This window comes from Anoplopoma fimbria, chromosome 23 (genome assembly GCF_027596085.1).
Source record: "Anoplopoma fimbria isolate UVic2021 breed Golden Eagle Sablefish chromosome 23, Afim_UVic_2022, whole genome shotgun sequence".
NCBI lineage: Eukaryota > Metazoa > Chordata > Actinopteri > Perciformes > Anoplopomatidae > Anoplopoma > Anoplopoma fimbria.
Window position 1 is genome coordinate 4,965,283 of NC_072471.1, and position 12,797 is coordinate 4,978,079.

At 43.3% G+C, this 12,797-nt stretch overlaps 1 protein-coding gene across 1 annotated transcript in view; it reads right to left on the reverse strand.

Annotated features, from left to right (window-relative positions):
* Positions 1-12,797, reverse strand: part of plxna4 (plexin A4) — a 194,632-nt gene that overhangs the window by 69,426 nt on the left and 112,409 nt on the right. The window contains exon 4 of the mRNA XM_054624328.1: positions 7,204-7,304. Coding sequence (XP_054480303.1) covers positions 7,204-7,304 — 101 coding nt within the window. The remainder of the gene's footprint in view (positions 1-7,203; positions 7,305-12,797) is intronic.

Consider the following 12,797-nt stretch of genomic DNA (forward strand, 5'->3'; position numbering starts at 1 on the left):
CTTAAAGGTGGGTGTGCAGCTGTTGTGTATGTACTTGAGAATGTTTGTTGGGGCTAGGTAGATTGGTGTGTGTGTGTGTGTGTTTGTGTGTGTGTGTGTGTTTCTTTACACTATGATGGTGACAGTCGAGAGGAAACTGGGAGGTGCAGCCCTTCGTTCCGTCCTGATGCCCCTGTCACTTCTTGGCCTTGTTCCCTTCCCTCAACCTCCCTTAGCATGCAGCAAGAGGTGGAGGCTGGAGGTAAGGGGGGGGGGGGGGGGGGTGAAACCAGTCACCCATACTCAGGGGACGGCCATCCTCCCCTGTGCACAGGCATCAGAGCAAGTGCCATGGATGCAAGGATCTCAAGATCAAAGAAAGAACTTTGAATAAATTTAACTTTCAAAGTTGACCAAGTCATTTTTAGCACTGTTTAATACACATCCAGTTCCTCCACTTGGGGATATTGGGCTGAGCAGTGTATAGTAGTCATAGTTGCATCTTATTTTAAAGTAAGTTAAGTTTGGATTTTAGATATTAGTAGCTTTTCTCATTGCTGTTCCTTTCGGAAACAAACTATTTTGCTTCTTTCTAGATTGGCCTTCGATATGAGCTCACAGCCAATGTTTTTACTCAAAAGAGCTGACCTAACGTTAGATGTCACCCTAACATTAGAAGAAAAACTTTCTTTTGGTGTAAACAATTCCTTTCTATGGCAGCAATGTGTTTCCCAGCACTAACTGCTATCTCCAGGGAGAGCCTAGTGGTCGCCACAACCAAACAAGAGTCCTTGGTAGCATGCTAATTGAGCCAGTGAAGTTCAATTAGCATTAGTGTGGCATACCACATGAGCACACTGAGGAAACGGATGACTGTGAATACAGCGACAGGTAGCAGCGGGGAAGAATTAATAAGAGCGAGAGAGAGAGAGAGAGAGAGAGAGAGAGAGAATTAAAACATACAGTGGATCTGCCAATTAGCTTTTCAGTCTCTCTTCTGTGAAAAGGTTATTCATTTGACAGCACCGAAGAAGTCTGGGGAAAACAAAGGATTTAGAAGACAAGAATCTTTGCAGCATGACTTGCAAGTTTTACCAGCCATTTTCCGTGTTTACTTAAGACTTCTTGTATCATCCTAATAAGTTTTCACATGTGTTTGACGACCAATTATCAGGACCTGATTGTGTGAGTCCAGAAAAAAGGTTCATAAAAAGGTTTCTTTTTTTGATGCTCTCTTTTTCATTTTGATATCCGCACACATTGGTACACTCCAAAGATGAATGCAAGGAGCAGGCATGTCAAATGTGACTGTACAGGATTATCAGGATTCAAACTCATAACATTTTGCAGAATACAGTGGTTTTCTGTGTCAACTGATTTAAAAAGGTATATCACAGTTTACCTCTAGAAGTTTACTACTGATTGTATAGACGGACCTTCTCTAACGAACTAGGAAAAGGCATTTGCTTCTGGCCAGGCGCATGGATGACTTTGCAGTCCCCATTCCACTTCAGAAAGAGGGGATCGATGTTTATAAGTGTTGGAGGAAGTGAGTAAAGGAGCAAGAAGGACAGATATGCTGTTTATTGGCAAACATGCCTCTGAATACACACTCACTGGGATCTGACACACACAGATCACATTTGTGCACACTCAACCACAGGCAAAAATGTACAAAAGGGTGCATTGCACCTAAACACACATTGGAACTGATGATATATCAACACATATATGTGAAGAGAAGAAGAGGGTAGGAGGAAGTAAAGAACATGAAAAAAGTGTGAAAGAGAAAACGGTCTCAGCACTCTGTGATTATTACCCCTATCGCAGCCAAAAAGCAGAGATTGAGATATGTCAAATCCATTATTAATGTGAAGATACTGCAACATTAGCACCACTTCTTCCACATTGACACCGATATCACATAGTAATGTGAGATATTCTCAACATCCATGCCAAATATGATGACATTTCTTTTGACAATGCTACTTCTCGAAATATGCTTTCCAATCTGTCTGGCTGTCACGCACGGCAGGCGTGTTGACAGCTTAGTTAACCATTTACATAACTGACAGCTGACAGACCGGCATTAGGGGAGGTAACATATCAGAAACGTGGCTGCAAACATTTTTTGGCATATATTGGCCGATTGAAGAAGTGCCCCTTCCTCACTTGAAGGGGTTTAAGTGTGGATGGAAAACACACAGAAAAGGGAATATGCCACATCAGACTAGTGTCATACTTTTTCTTATAGACACAAGTTTGTTTTAATTCTTACAGAATAAAAAATGCACATGCATAACATAAACATGTTTGTATTTATGTTTGGTACATTGCATGGGCCTACAGCATGCTTCTTACATACCCTCTTACAGGTAATCTTCTGTAAGAAACCTATATAAAACTCTCCTGTGGCTGACAGGGACAACCAATGTCAGTGTTGAAAGAGGTGATAGAAGGGGAATGATGAAATGGGCGGGGGGGGGGAGCTTATATGAGTGAAAACTTTCCTTTCACCTGCCAAGCTAGACAGGCATTAGCATAAGTCGTGCATCTCAGCAGAGCACAAGTTTGATGGGCCAAGACAGTTTGGTTGACAGGTGAGGCTTCAGGTTTACTCGAATAGTGGCAGGGCTCACTGCAGGGGGTGGGGGAGTGGGGGGTTCTGATGCAAAGTTTCACTGTGGGCTTAAAAAAATGTATAGGGGACAAAAAGGAGAGACAGGTTATCGGATGAACACAAGCATATGTCTATAAATGAAGACATGTGCCTTTCTAAATGAATAGTCAGTGTTTGTCAAGGACAATGGCTGCTATCAGAGACAAACGCACGCTGACACAGAGACACACACACACACACACACACACACACACACACACACACACACACACACACACACACACACACACACACAAACACACACACAGGTGCACTATCCACTCCTGTTGATTTCCTCCCCTGTACTATTGATTGCCTTTCTCCTCTTCCCCTGGTGTTCTCTCTAACAGCTCCTCTCACCGATCTATAGAGTAAATAAAGGCAATGCTGATAGGGGAAGAGAGACAGAGAGTGTGTGTGTGTGTGTGTGTGTGTGTGTGTGTGTGTGTGTGTGTGTGTGTGTGTGTGTGTGTGTGTGTGTGTGTGTGTGAGAGAGTGTGAGAGAGAGTGAGAGAGAGAGAGCTTGCAATTGTGTTTGCTCTCAGAACAGTGAGGTGATTTCAAGGTTGATTGGGAACAACAAACTATCTGGAAGAACACTTTGAGGATGAACTGCATGCTATCCGTCCACTCAGCAACCCTCTTTCCAGCACAAATAAGTGTGGGAGAGTGTGTGTGTGAATTCTAAGAGTTCCTTGTGTTGGCACAGAAGCATTGCTTAAGCCTTTGGTCTGCGGGCAGGGTGCCTGTTTTCACATTTTTACTCTTTGTATAAATATCTTAAACCTTGGCCAGGTCACAAGAATGCTTTTCACAAAACAGCATTGCACAGAATATGAATAAAACTATACTACATTATAATTTACAAATCATCCATCTGTTGTTCCTTCTCCTTGCAGCACTGCAGACTGACCCTGTGGGCTTCCAGCATCATACTGCTGTCATTCACTTACGGACCTTTCATTCATTGGTTAATCATTTCACGCTATAACTGAGCAAGACTCCTGGACGATCACAGAGCATGAGAGGATTCTACACTGGTGTATTTTTAAGCTTAACTGTAGTAAATATATAAAAAATGTCATAATCCACTCAGCTAAGAAGGGGATGGCTGATGCTTTGGAAGCTGTACAAGTCATTTATATTTTTTATACTTCTGCTTTCTGGAGTTTGTGTCACTTCTTGGAGCAGTATAGATGAAAATGTTATTCTAACAAGATACTCAAGTGGAGGGGAGAGGAGACTGAGGGACTAAAGATTTATATGTCTGTCCTCTGAATATCAAAAAGATCAGCTCAAACTTGATATTGTTGCATTGTTAAGGCTGAGATGCCTGGAGAGAAGGAATGTGGGTCACATATGTGTGTTTGTGTCTGTTTGTGTGTACGAGTGTGTCAGAGCTACCCACCAAGGACAGAGTTAATGCATAGTTAAGTCACGGTCACACTATCTATATACCTTACAAGATAGCACTTCTTTTCTTTCTTCAGCTTTCTTAATCCTTCACATTTACTAGTATTGTGACTAGTATTATTAATGTTTGACACTAGCAGAGCATAACTTGTGGGGCCCTGTTATCTCTGTGTATGTTGTTATAGATCTCGGGGGAGCTAATTATTGTGTAATCATCCGAAAGAGACCAAAAAAAACTGACCCGAATGGAAAATTTGACATGTTTATGCAGAGTGTTGTATATGGGACTGTTTGTGCTGTATGTATGTATGTATCCACCAATATTTGCATGTATGTGACTTGTACAACCGGTTCACATCTGTTTTCATCACGTGGCCTGCTATCTCTCTGTCTTCTAGCCTAAACTGAGATTTTCCAAAGCCTGTGCCTTTTAGTTTTTTATCAGTAAATCAATTTAAAATCCAATTAGTCAAAGAGAGGAAGAAAACAGGGTGTAAGCGTACTTATAATTGGTGCTTCAAAAGTGTTCTGCATTTTACACATTTGGCTAGCACAAGATACTAGATATTTCTAAATTGCCAAGTCAACTATTTTTGCATTATCATTATCTGTAGAACATTTTTTTTAATTGTTAAAACAAAGAAAAATGCTCATAGTAAGCCAAATGTTTAGTTAACAAGCAAAAAAATGAGTAGTGTTAATGTTTGTATGAGCACCTGACAAAATACATATCTCAGATGCTAATAACAGAGCTTCAGTTTCAACAAGAACTCACAAGTTGGAGGATGGAGAGCGATGAAGAGGGACTTTGGGAAAGGTAAACCTGTGGTCAAGCGATCACACTGAGTTGTGCATTTTTACTTTTGTCTGTCTGTGTGCTTGAAGGGTGAAAGAAAGCCAAAACCTAGAGTCACATGCACACACACACACACACACACACACACACACACACACACACACACACACACACACACACACACACACACACACACACACACACACACACACACACACACATACACAAAACACACCTGTAATCTCCCCCTCTGCCCTTCTGATGGTCAAACACATGAGACACCTGAGATCCACTAGAGTGGCATTTTGGTTATTTTCTCTCTGTCTGGGTACTATTCTTGTTTTGGCAACATGACACTAATTCTCCAGCTAAAAAAGGTGTGTGTGTGTGTGTGTGTGTGTGTGTTGTGTGTGTGTGTGTGTGTGAGTGAAGGAAGGGGTGAGCTGAGGTGAGCCGATTCGGTCAGACTAAGTGTGACAGGCCAATCTGTGGCCACCCATTTGCTCTGACTAGGAGGATGTCCAGGGTGTTAATGGGTTTGTACACACACACACACACACACACACACACACACACACACACACACACACACACACACACACACACACACACACACACACACACACACACACAAGCACACACAGAAACACACCTGCACTCACATGGGGACCATCTTCAGACACACTTAAGATATTTGATTTAAATTGCAAACACAATCCGAGTGTCAAATATCTGCATGGTGGCTGCTCACTGATTACCCTAAATTTGTTGTTTACATTGATCCTGCTCCTTTATCTTAGACAATTTATTTTTAAATGAAATGATAAATGATCTGCTAGAATACACTAAATAGTTGATTAATGTTTGGTTAAAGTATGGAGTGTTAAGAGAAGGAGTTCAATACCAGAAATTGTGATAAGCATGAAAATCTGGACTGAAGCATTATGCACTCATGCATGGCCGTGTGTGTGTGTGTGTGTGTGTGTGTGTGTGTGTGTGTGTGTGTGTGTGTGTGTGTGTGTGTGTGTGTGTGTGTGTGTGTGTGAGACTTTGCCTCTAACCTCTGGTTGGTGACCCATAACCCATCAGAGTGTTACCTCTGTCTGCTAATGCACTTTCTACCCTGGAGACCTCAAACACATTCATTCTCCATTTCTCCTTCCTACACTCTGCTGCACACAAACCTACAAAAGACCATTTTCACATCTCCGTCAATTTATCACATTTCATCCCTCTTTCACAGCTCTTCTCTATTAAAAGTTTGCATCCAGGATGACCATCTTTACTTTTTGTCTTCCCCAGGATTAACTAGTGTATTATCTACCTCTCTCAACAATCATCTCTTATTTTCTCAGTCTATCTGTCACTCCCTTCCTCTGTCCATCTTCCTCCATTCCTGTGTTTCACTGCGTACGTTCCTCTCAGACTGCTTCTCTGCACCTCGTCATGTCTCCTCAGTGCCAGCAGGGATGAAGGTGCTAAATGTACTTGGTCTCGCTCACACACACATGAAAAAACATACACACACACACACACACTCCCTCTACCCAAGGGCTATCACCAACACAAGAAACCAATTTTCAATTTACGGTGGAGTGGGAAATCTCCCTGCCCCCAGCAAGCATTATCTCCCGCTCTAATCTTGAGGGACGAGGGTTTGACAGCAGCTGGGGTGTGTGTGCATTTGTGTGTATCTATGTGTGTGCACCTGTGCGCATGTGAAAGACAGACAGACAGACAGACAGACAGACAGACAGACAGACAGACAGACAGACAGACAGACAGACAGACAACAAGCTTAAATGTAAAGCAAAAAAACCTCATTCAACAGTTCCAAGTCCAGTTGCACTAACATAAGCTATCACTCTCCTCGTGTTAACTCCTGAAGTTTGGAGCGGTGCCCATGTAAGCCCTGGCAGTGCCCGCCAGTGTCTGTGCTCTCACCAGGCTCTGGTTTCAGGGCTGGTAAACAATGCAAGTGGGTAGGTTTGGTAATGGATCTAAGGGGGCCGCTGGCACAAGGCCGAGCCCCAGGAAAGCAATCTGAGACTTGGCCTGGGTTGGCCAGAGGGAGTCCCTGAATGCTCAAGGGCTGCAAGGGATGGAGTGCTGGGCATGGGCCCAGGCGTCATGGAGGTAGGGGAGGCTAACAACCCAAACACAGCACCCCCCCCAGACTGTCTGGTTAATATGTGTGAGGCTCTGTGAATGGAAGGGGGAGAGTGAGAAAACAGTGTTTGTACGGCTGAAGAAAGAAAGGGAAAAAGAAAAGCATGGATGCATGTGAGTTTAAGTGTGTGTGTGTGTGTGTGTGTGTGTGTGTGTTCATATCTGTGTCAGCTCTGGTAACACTCACATGTTGTGCAGGACACACCAGCCACAGTGGGGATCACCAGATCCGAGACATTCACTGCAGGTTGAGTACTGACCACAGGCCTCCACCGGCACCCTTGACAACTGCAGAGAAACAAACAAGGATTAGATATGATGTAGAGTACAATATTAAAAGGAAACATTACCAGGAAATAGACAGATAATATGAAATAGAAAAGAAATGTTTAGTGTATGATGGAAGGAATTTAAATGTGATAAGAATGTATTTGCATGCTGCTTCAGATGTGTGTGCCTGTGTGTGTTGTGTGTGTGTGTGTGTGTGTGTGTGTGTGTGTGTGTGTGTGTGTGTGTGTGTGTGTGTGTGTGTGTGTGTGTGTGTGTGTGTGTGTGTGTGTGTGTGTGTGCCTCTAGGTTTTTCATAGATAAAAGAAAAAATGAATCTATGACAATGACAACATGGAATAGTGGCATTGAAATACTATTTTCAATTACTTGCCAACTTAGAAAACCCTCCTCAGGTTAGACAAGGATAATGGAATTATATTCCATGTACACCACCAGTAATGGCTTACAGGTAACCTCCAAAAGAGAGTGAAAATAAAAGTGTAGAGGGAGTTGGAGTTTTTATTAAAAAAATTAAATAAAAATGTCTTATATTTTGAAAGAATAGTAAGACAAAATCTAACCATCTAGAGACTTACATAAACTGTATAATACAACAACAAACAAAAAGAATAGGTTTAGTAAGAATATAATGTATTTTTCCATGAAAATGTAACTGCTTGACAGCTTCCATCTCTCCCCACTGGCTCCATATGGAAAACTTGGCCACTTGGGAGAGCAGTCCATCTCTTATGATGTATAGCCCTGCCAATTCAAACTGCCGCTGACTGGCATTGATTGGCATGGGCCTTGAGTGAACCAGAGCAAGGGGCAAAGCCGAGGTAGATCTCATCCGCCCCCCTGCTCTTGTCACCATGGTAACAGCTTGATGCAATAAAAGGTGTCGCTGGCACTTTTGATTAATGAGCCGTCATCGGTGGATGACCGCTGTCTCTCACAGCGCTCACCGAATGACAGCCGGGAAAGAGAGACGACATCATCAGTGTGGGACTGATATTGGGTTATTATGAGGGTAAAGCTGCGTGTGTGTGTGTGTGTGTGTGTTTGTGTGCCTGCACACGTACTGGAATTTCAGTTATGAAACACACATTTTAGATGAAGGTAAACAAGTATTTTGCCTTTCTCTGCCACATTCCCAGGTTTGTTGAACAAATGTTTCTTCACTGGAAGACAGATGGTCATACTATCACTGTGTACAAATTACTTTTTAGGTCAGAACAGGAAATCAACACCTGTGCGACTTTCTTGGGAAGATGTTAATCTAGTGCCTTGCTTAAAGACAAAATGGCAATGATGAGGTGCACTCATTTAATCTCCATACCTTGTGCACCAGCTCCAGTAGGTGGTGAGGATCAAATTATTTTGGATCTTTACACCTCCGGATATAAGTGATGCAACTATACATGTCTCCACAGCACATTTTACTGACTAAATTCCATATTTGAGTAAATCAAAAAGAACCATAATTAAACCATCCAATGTAGGGCATGACTGAATGTAACCAGAGATCAGGAACGCCTATATGCGTGTTGGAATCTCTTCAGCTCAGCCGGTTCACTCTGTTGGATGACTATATCACAGCACATCTCTCAAATAAAAACACACACTCAATACACAACACTTCTGCACACACTCGTGGTGGAAATCATATTTCAACATGTGTGCAGGCAGATGTGTGTGAACCACAAAGATGCATACTATCACTGAAGGCAGACACTGGCACTATGGAGATACTTTCAACAACACACCACTACATCATTCTCTCTCTTGTTCTCTACATTTATTTTCTCTTCTGCGTATCTCTACAAGTACTATAAATAGGCTACTCAGGCACACACACACACACACACACACACACACACACACACACACACACACACACACACACACACACACACACACACACACACACACACACACACTGAGACAGATTCACACACAGCTGAATGAATTAAGAGGGGGTGTATCTCCTTGTCAAAGTCAAGAGGAATCCTGCTCGCATGCTAGTACAGATTAAAAAACAATGCAAGTGAATCATAGTGTGTTAAGCGAGGGTGTGTGCTTTGGGTGGGAAAAAAAAACATTGCTGGCATGTCTCGCCCTCCCTACTGTGTAGAGACGTGTTTGCATTAGGTAGATAAACGGAATGAGTTTGAGATGGAATCGGAGAGATAGTGGTGAAAGTGTGCGTGCATCAAACCCAACACTGATCCTCGTTGCATCTCACATGATAGATTCCCTCCCTCCCTCCCTCCCTCCCGTCTCTCTCCACCCAGCCTGCTCCGTCCTCCTAAGATCTACCACTGCCTCAGCTCACTGCCGGCTAAATAACCTGGTAGTCACGAAGGAGAAAGGCCATTGTGTTAGCCTACGGAGGGATTTCAGCTGCCAAAGCCTTATCATGAGAGTGTATGAAACCGCAATCTCCCCCGTCGATGTGTGTGTGCGTGTGTGTATATCCGTGCACGTTTATGTAATCTACGTAGCCATGTCGCCGCATCGAGTGGTTTGTCACCTCCTGATCTGCCATAAAAGCTAAGCACCCACACAGAACTGTAGCAAACAATGCCACCATATCGGAAAGCTTTATAATTTAACACTTCATCGGTGGCAGATAGGCCGATACACACACCACCCACATGTACACACAAATACAAAAAAAAAAACACACACGGATTTAGACTTTGGAGAATGGAAGAGACCTCCTGATGCCTATCGAGGCCTCAGATGCCTGCATCTGGGGGAAATGGTTTTCTCAACAGATAAAACACACACACACACACACACACACACACACACACACACACACACACACACACACACACACACACACACACACACACACAAAAACAAACACACATCACATTCAGAGCCCAGCAGAAGTGATGGGTGCCAATGTGGATCCTCTGTTCCAGAGCGCAGATCCTGATATCATTCATTCTGCCTGGCTGTCTGTCTTTCTCTGTCACTCAGACGCTCTGAGGTGTGTAAGATCATACATTCATCATCTCTCCAAAGCCTCCGTTCTCTATCTGGCACACACACACACACACACACACACACACACACACACACACACACACACACACACACACACACACACACACACACACACACACACACACACACACACACACACACACACACACTCAAGCTGGCCACACTTTTGTCCCTTCTTTTATGAAAAGAAATTGAGGGATTTGGTGGCTAAACGACCCAATGCACCCCTTGTCTCTCTCATCTCGATATCACATTCATTTCATGCATTCTTCTTCGTGGGCTTTTGCCAGAGAGGCAACCATTATGGCTCGCTGTCTCTTCTCTATGGCTGGGCTATCATATCAGCAGGCATAAATACAAAGGATGGGGTGCATGGCATTTATTTCAGGTGAGCAAATGACATCCATTACACCCAGCACTCTCCCTCCTCTCACAATGGGGAGAGATGGAAGCTGCTGAATATAATCGTGCTTTTAAAAAAAAAAAAGGCCAAGATCACAGAAGTACTTGATGCCTTAATGTGTGGGGAGAGAGATGAAGACTTGCTTGATCATTTACTGTGGTGGCACAATGGCATCAAAGTATATATACAGTATATAACCGTGTGTGTGTGTGTGTGTGTGTGTGTGTGTGTGTGTGTGTGTGTCCCATTGTGTCTGTGGAAGATGGGAGTCAAAGGGAGAGAGGAGGAAGAGTCTTCCCTTTAAGTGGATTCAGAATTTGCACTTCAAGATCTTCATCATTAAACTGAGGAGATGATAAAGCCTGACTTTGTTTTTCCTTCCTCTCCTCCTCTTCTCTCTCTCTCTCTCTCTGTCCCCCCCCCTTACATAAAGCCAGGGGCCTCCAAGTCAACCTGCAGTGGGAAAGTGATCATTTAATAAATCTGCAGACTTTTTATTAATAACTAATTCTTCTCCCTCATCCTTATTCCTCTCTTTATCCTACTCTTTTCCTGCCCCCTCCACTTGTAATTAAACTGGGATTCCACCTGCAGCCAAACTCTACCACTCCAAATGAACAGAGAGAGGAATTAAAGTGATAGCCCAATCCTGCCTCACAGCCCTTGGGCACTCTGAACTTCTCTTATCTTTCCTTTTCTTCCCCCCCCAGGCTAGCTTCGTCTTTTTCTCCTTCCCTGGTTTGAGTTTGTTTCATTAGTTTGGCACAATGCTGGCACTGCATCACTAGTATTGCCCTAGTGGAAGAAATAAATAAACATCATTTGGTTAACAGTATGTAACATAATTGTATTTAGTCGTTTTGAACTTTTGTCATGGATAGATTGCTGCCAACGACCAATTGAATATTGCCAAGTTATGCAGATGATCGCAAGCAAATCAGCCAAAATCATTAAACATGATAAAGTAACATCATTATTCATGTAAAAATAGGAAGGACCTCCATTTTTCCATCAGCCTGCCACCATGTGTAGATGCTCTTTTAGTGGCCCTAGGAATCCAGGGCAGTTTTTTTATTCCAAGTAGTCGATTCTATTCACCTCTGGTCCGTCTCTGTTTTCAGGTGTGTCTCAGCGAATATCATCCTGTTGTTTATTCCTTCGTACATTTACTGGTGCCTATCTCTCCTCCTTGTCCTCTAATGTCCCACCTGTCTCCTCTCCATTTGGATGGAGGACAGATTGACGTGGGAGTCAAATGAAGCGAGGGACACATCAACGACCCACTGCCTCGTCACAGCTGACGCACCGCTCAATCCGTCAACCGCCAACCGACGGTGTTATATCATAAACTCAGTTAACAGAGCGGGCCAGTGGCTGCAAGTGCAATATTGTTTTCATTTGAGGTTCTCGGAGGTCAAATGAGAAAGCCATCCATTGCGCTGTCAGGATTGTCAGCGCATGACAAACAGCTCGGATACAATCTATCATTTCCACTTATCTTTCCATTCCAAAGACGGTAAGCCCCCCACCCGCCCCTACACAAAAACGGCATTTAAACAAGCTTCAGGCAGTTTACTAATAACAGTTTACAGATTAGAATTTCCTGCATGAGGAATGCTCTGCTATGTTTTTACCATCTGTCATGTTTGGTATGTCTACGCTCACCAAATGAGCAACAAAAAAGCTGCAGGATGCTCAGCTCAGCTACAATAAATTCTTACAGCAGAACTTGCCCTAATCATGCTAATGTTGCCCCATTACTGTCAGTCCTCCAGTGCTAGAACCATGCTGAAGACATAATTGATGTCAAGGTAAAGTGCATTTAAGATGTGGGGTTAGGTCCGACCCTTCAGTGCACAAACATGATTTGCATTTAGTCTGAAATGTCATTTCTCCCATTGGCAGGTGCTAGGAGTGTAGCCACACGCACACCTACACAAGCACATTTTTTGCACAGGCTGCCTCATCTTGCCCTTGGGCATAGCCTGGGTGAAAGTAAGGCCTGTATTACTCTGACAGAGTGCACAGTTTGGATGGTTTCCAGGCAAGACATTGACAGGAGATGCTGACGATGACTCATATGAGTGACA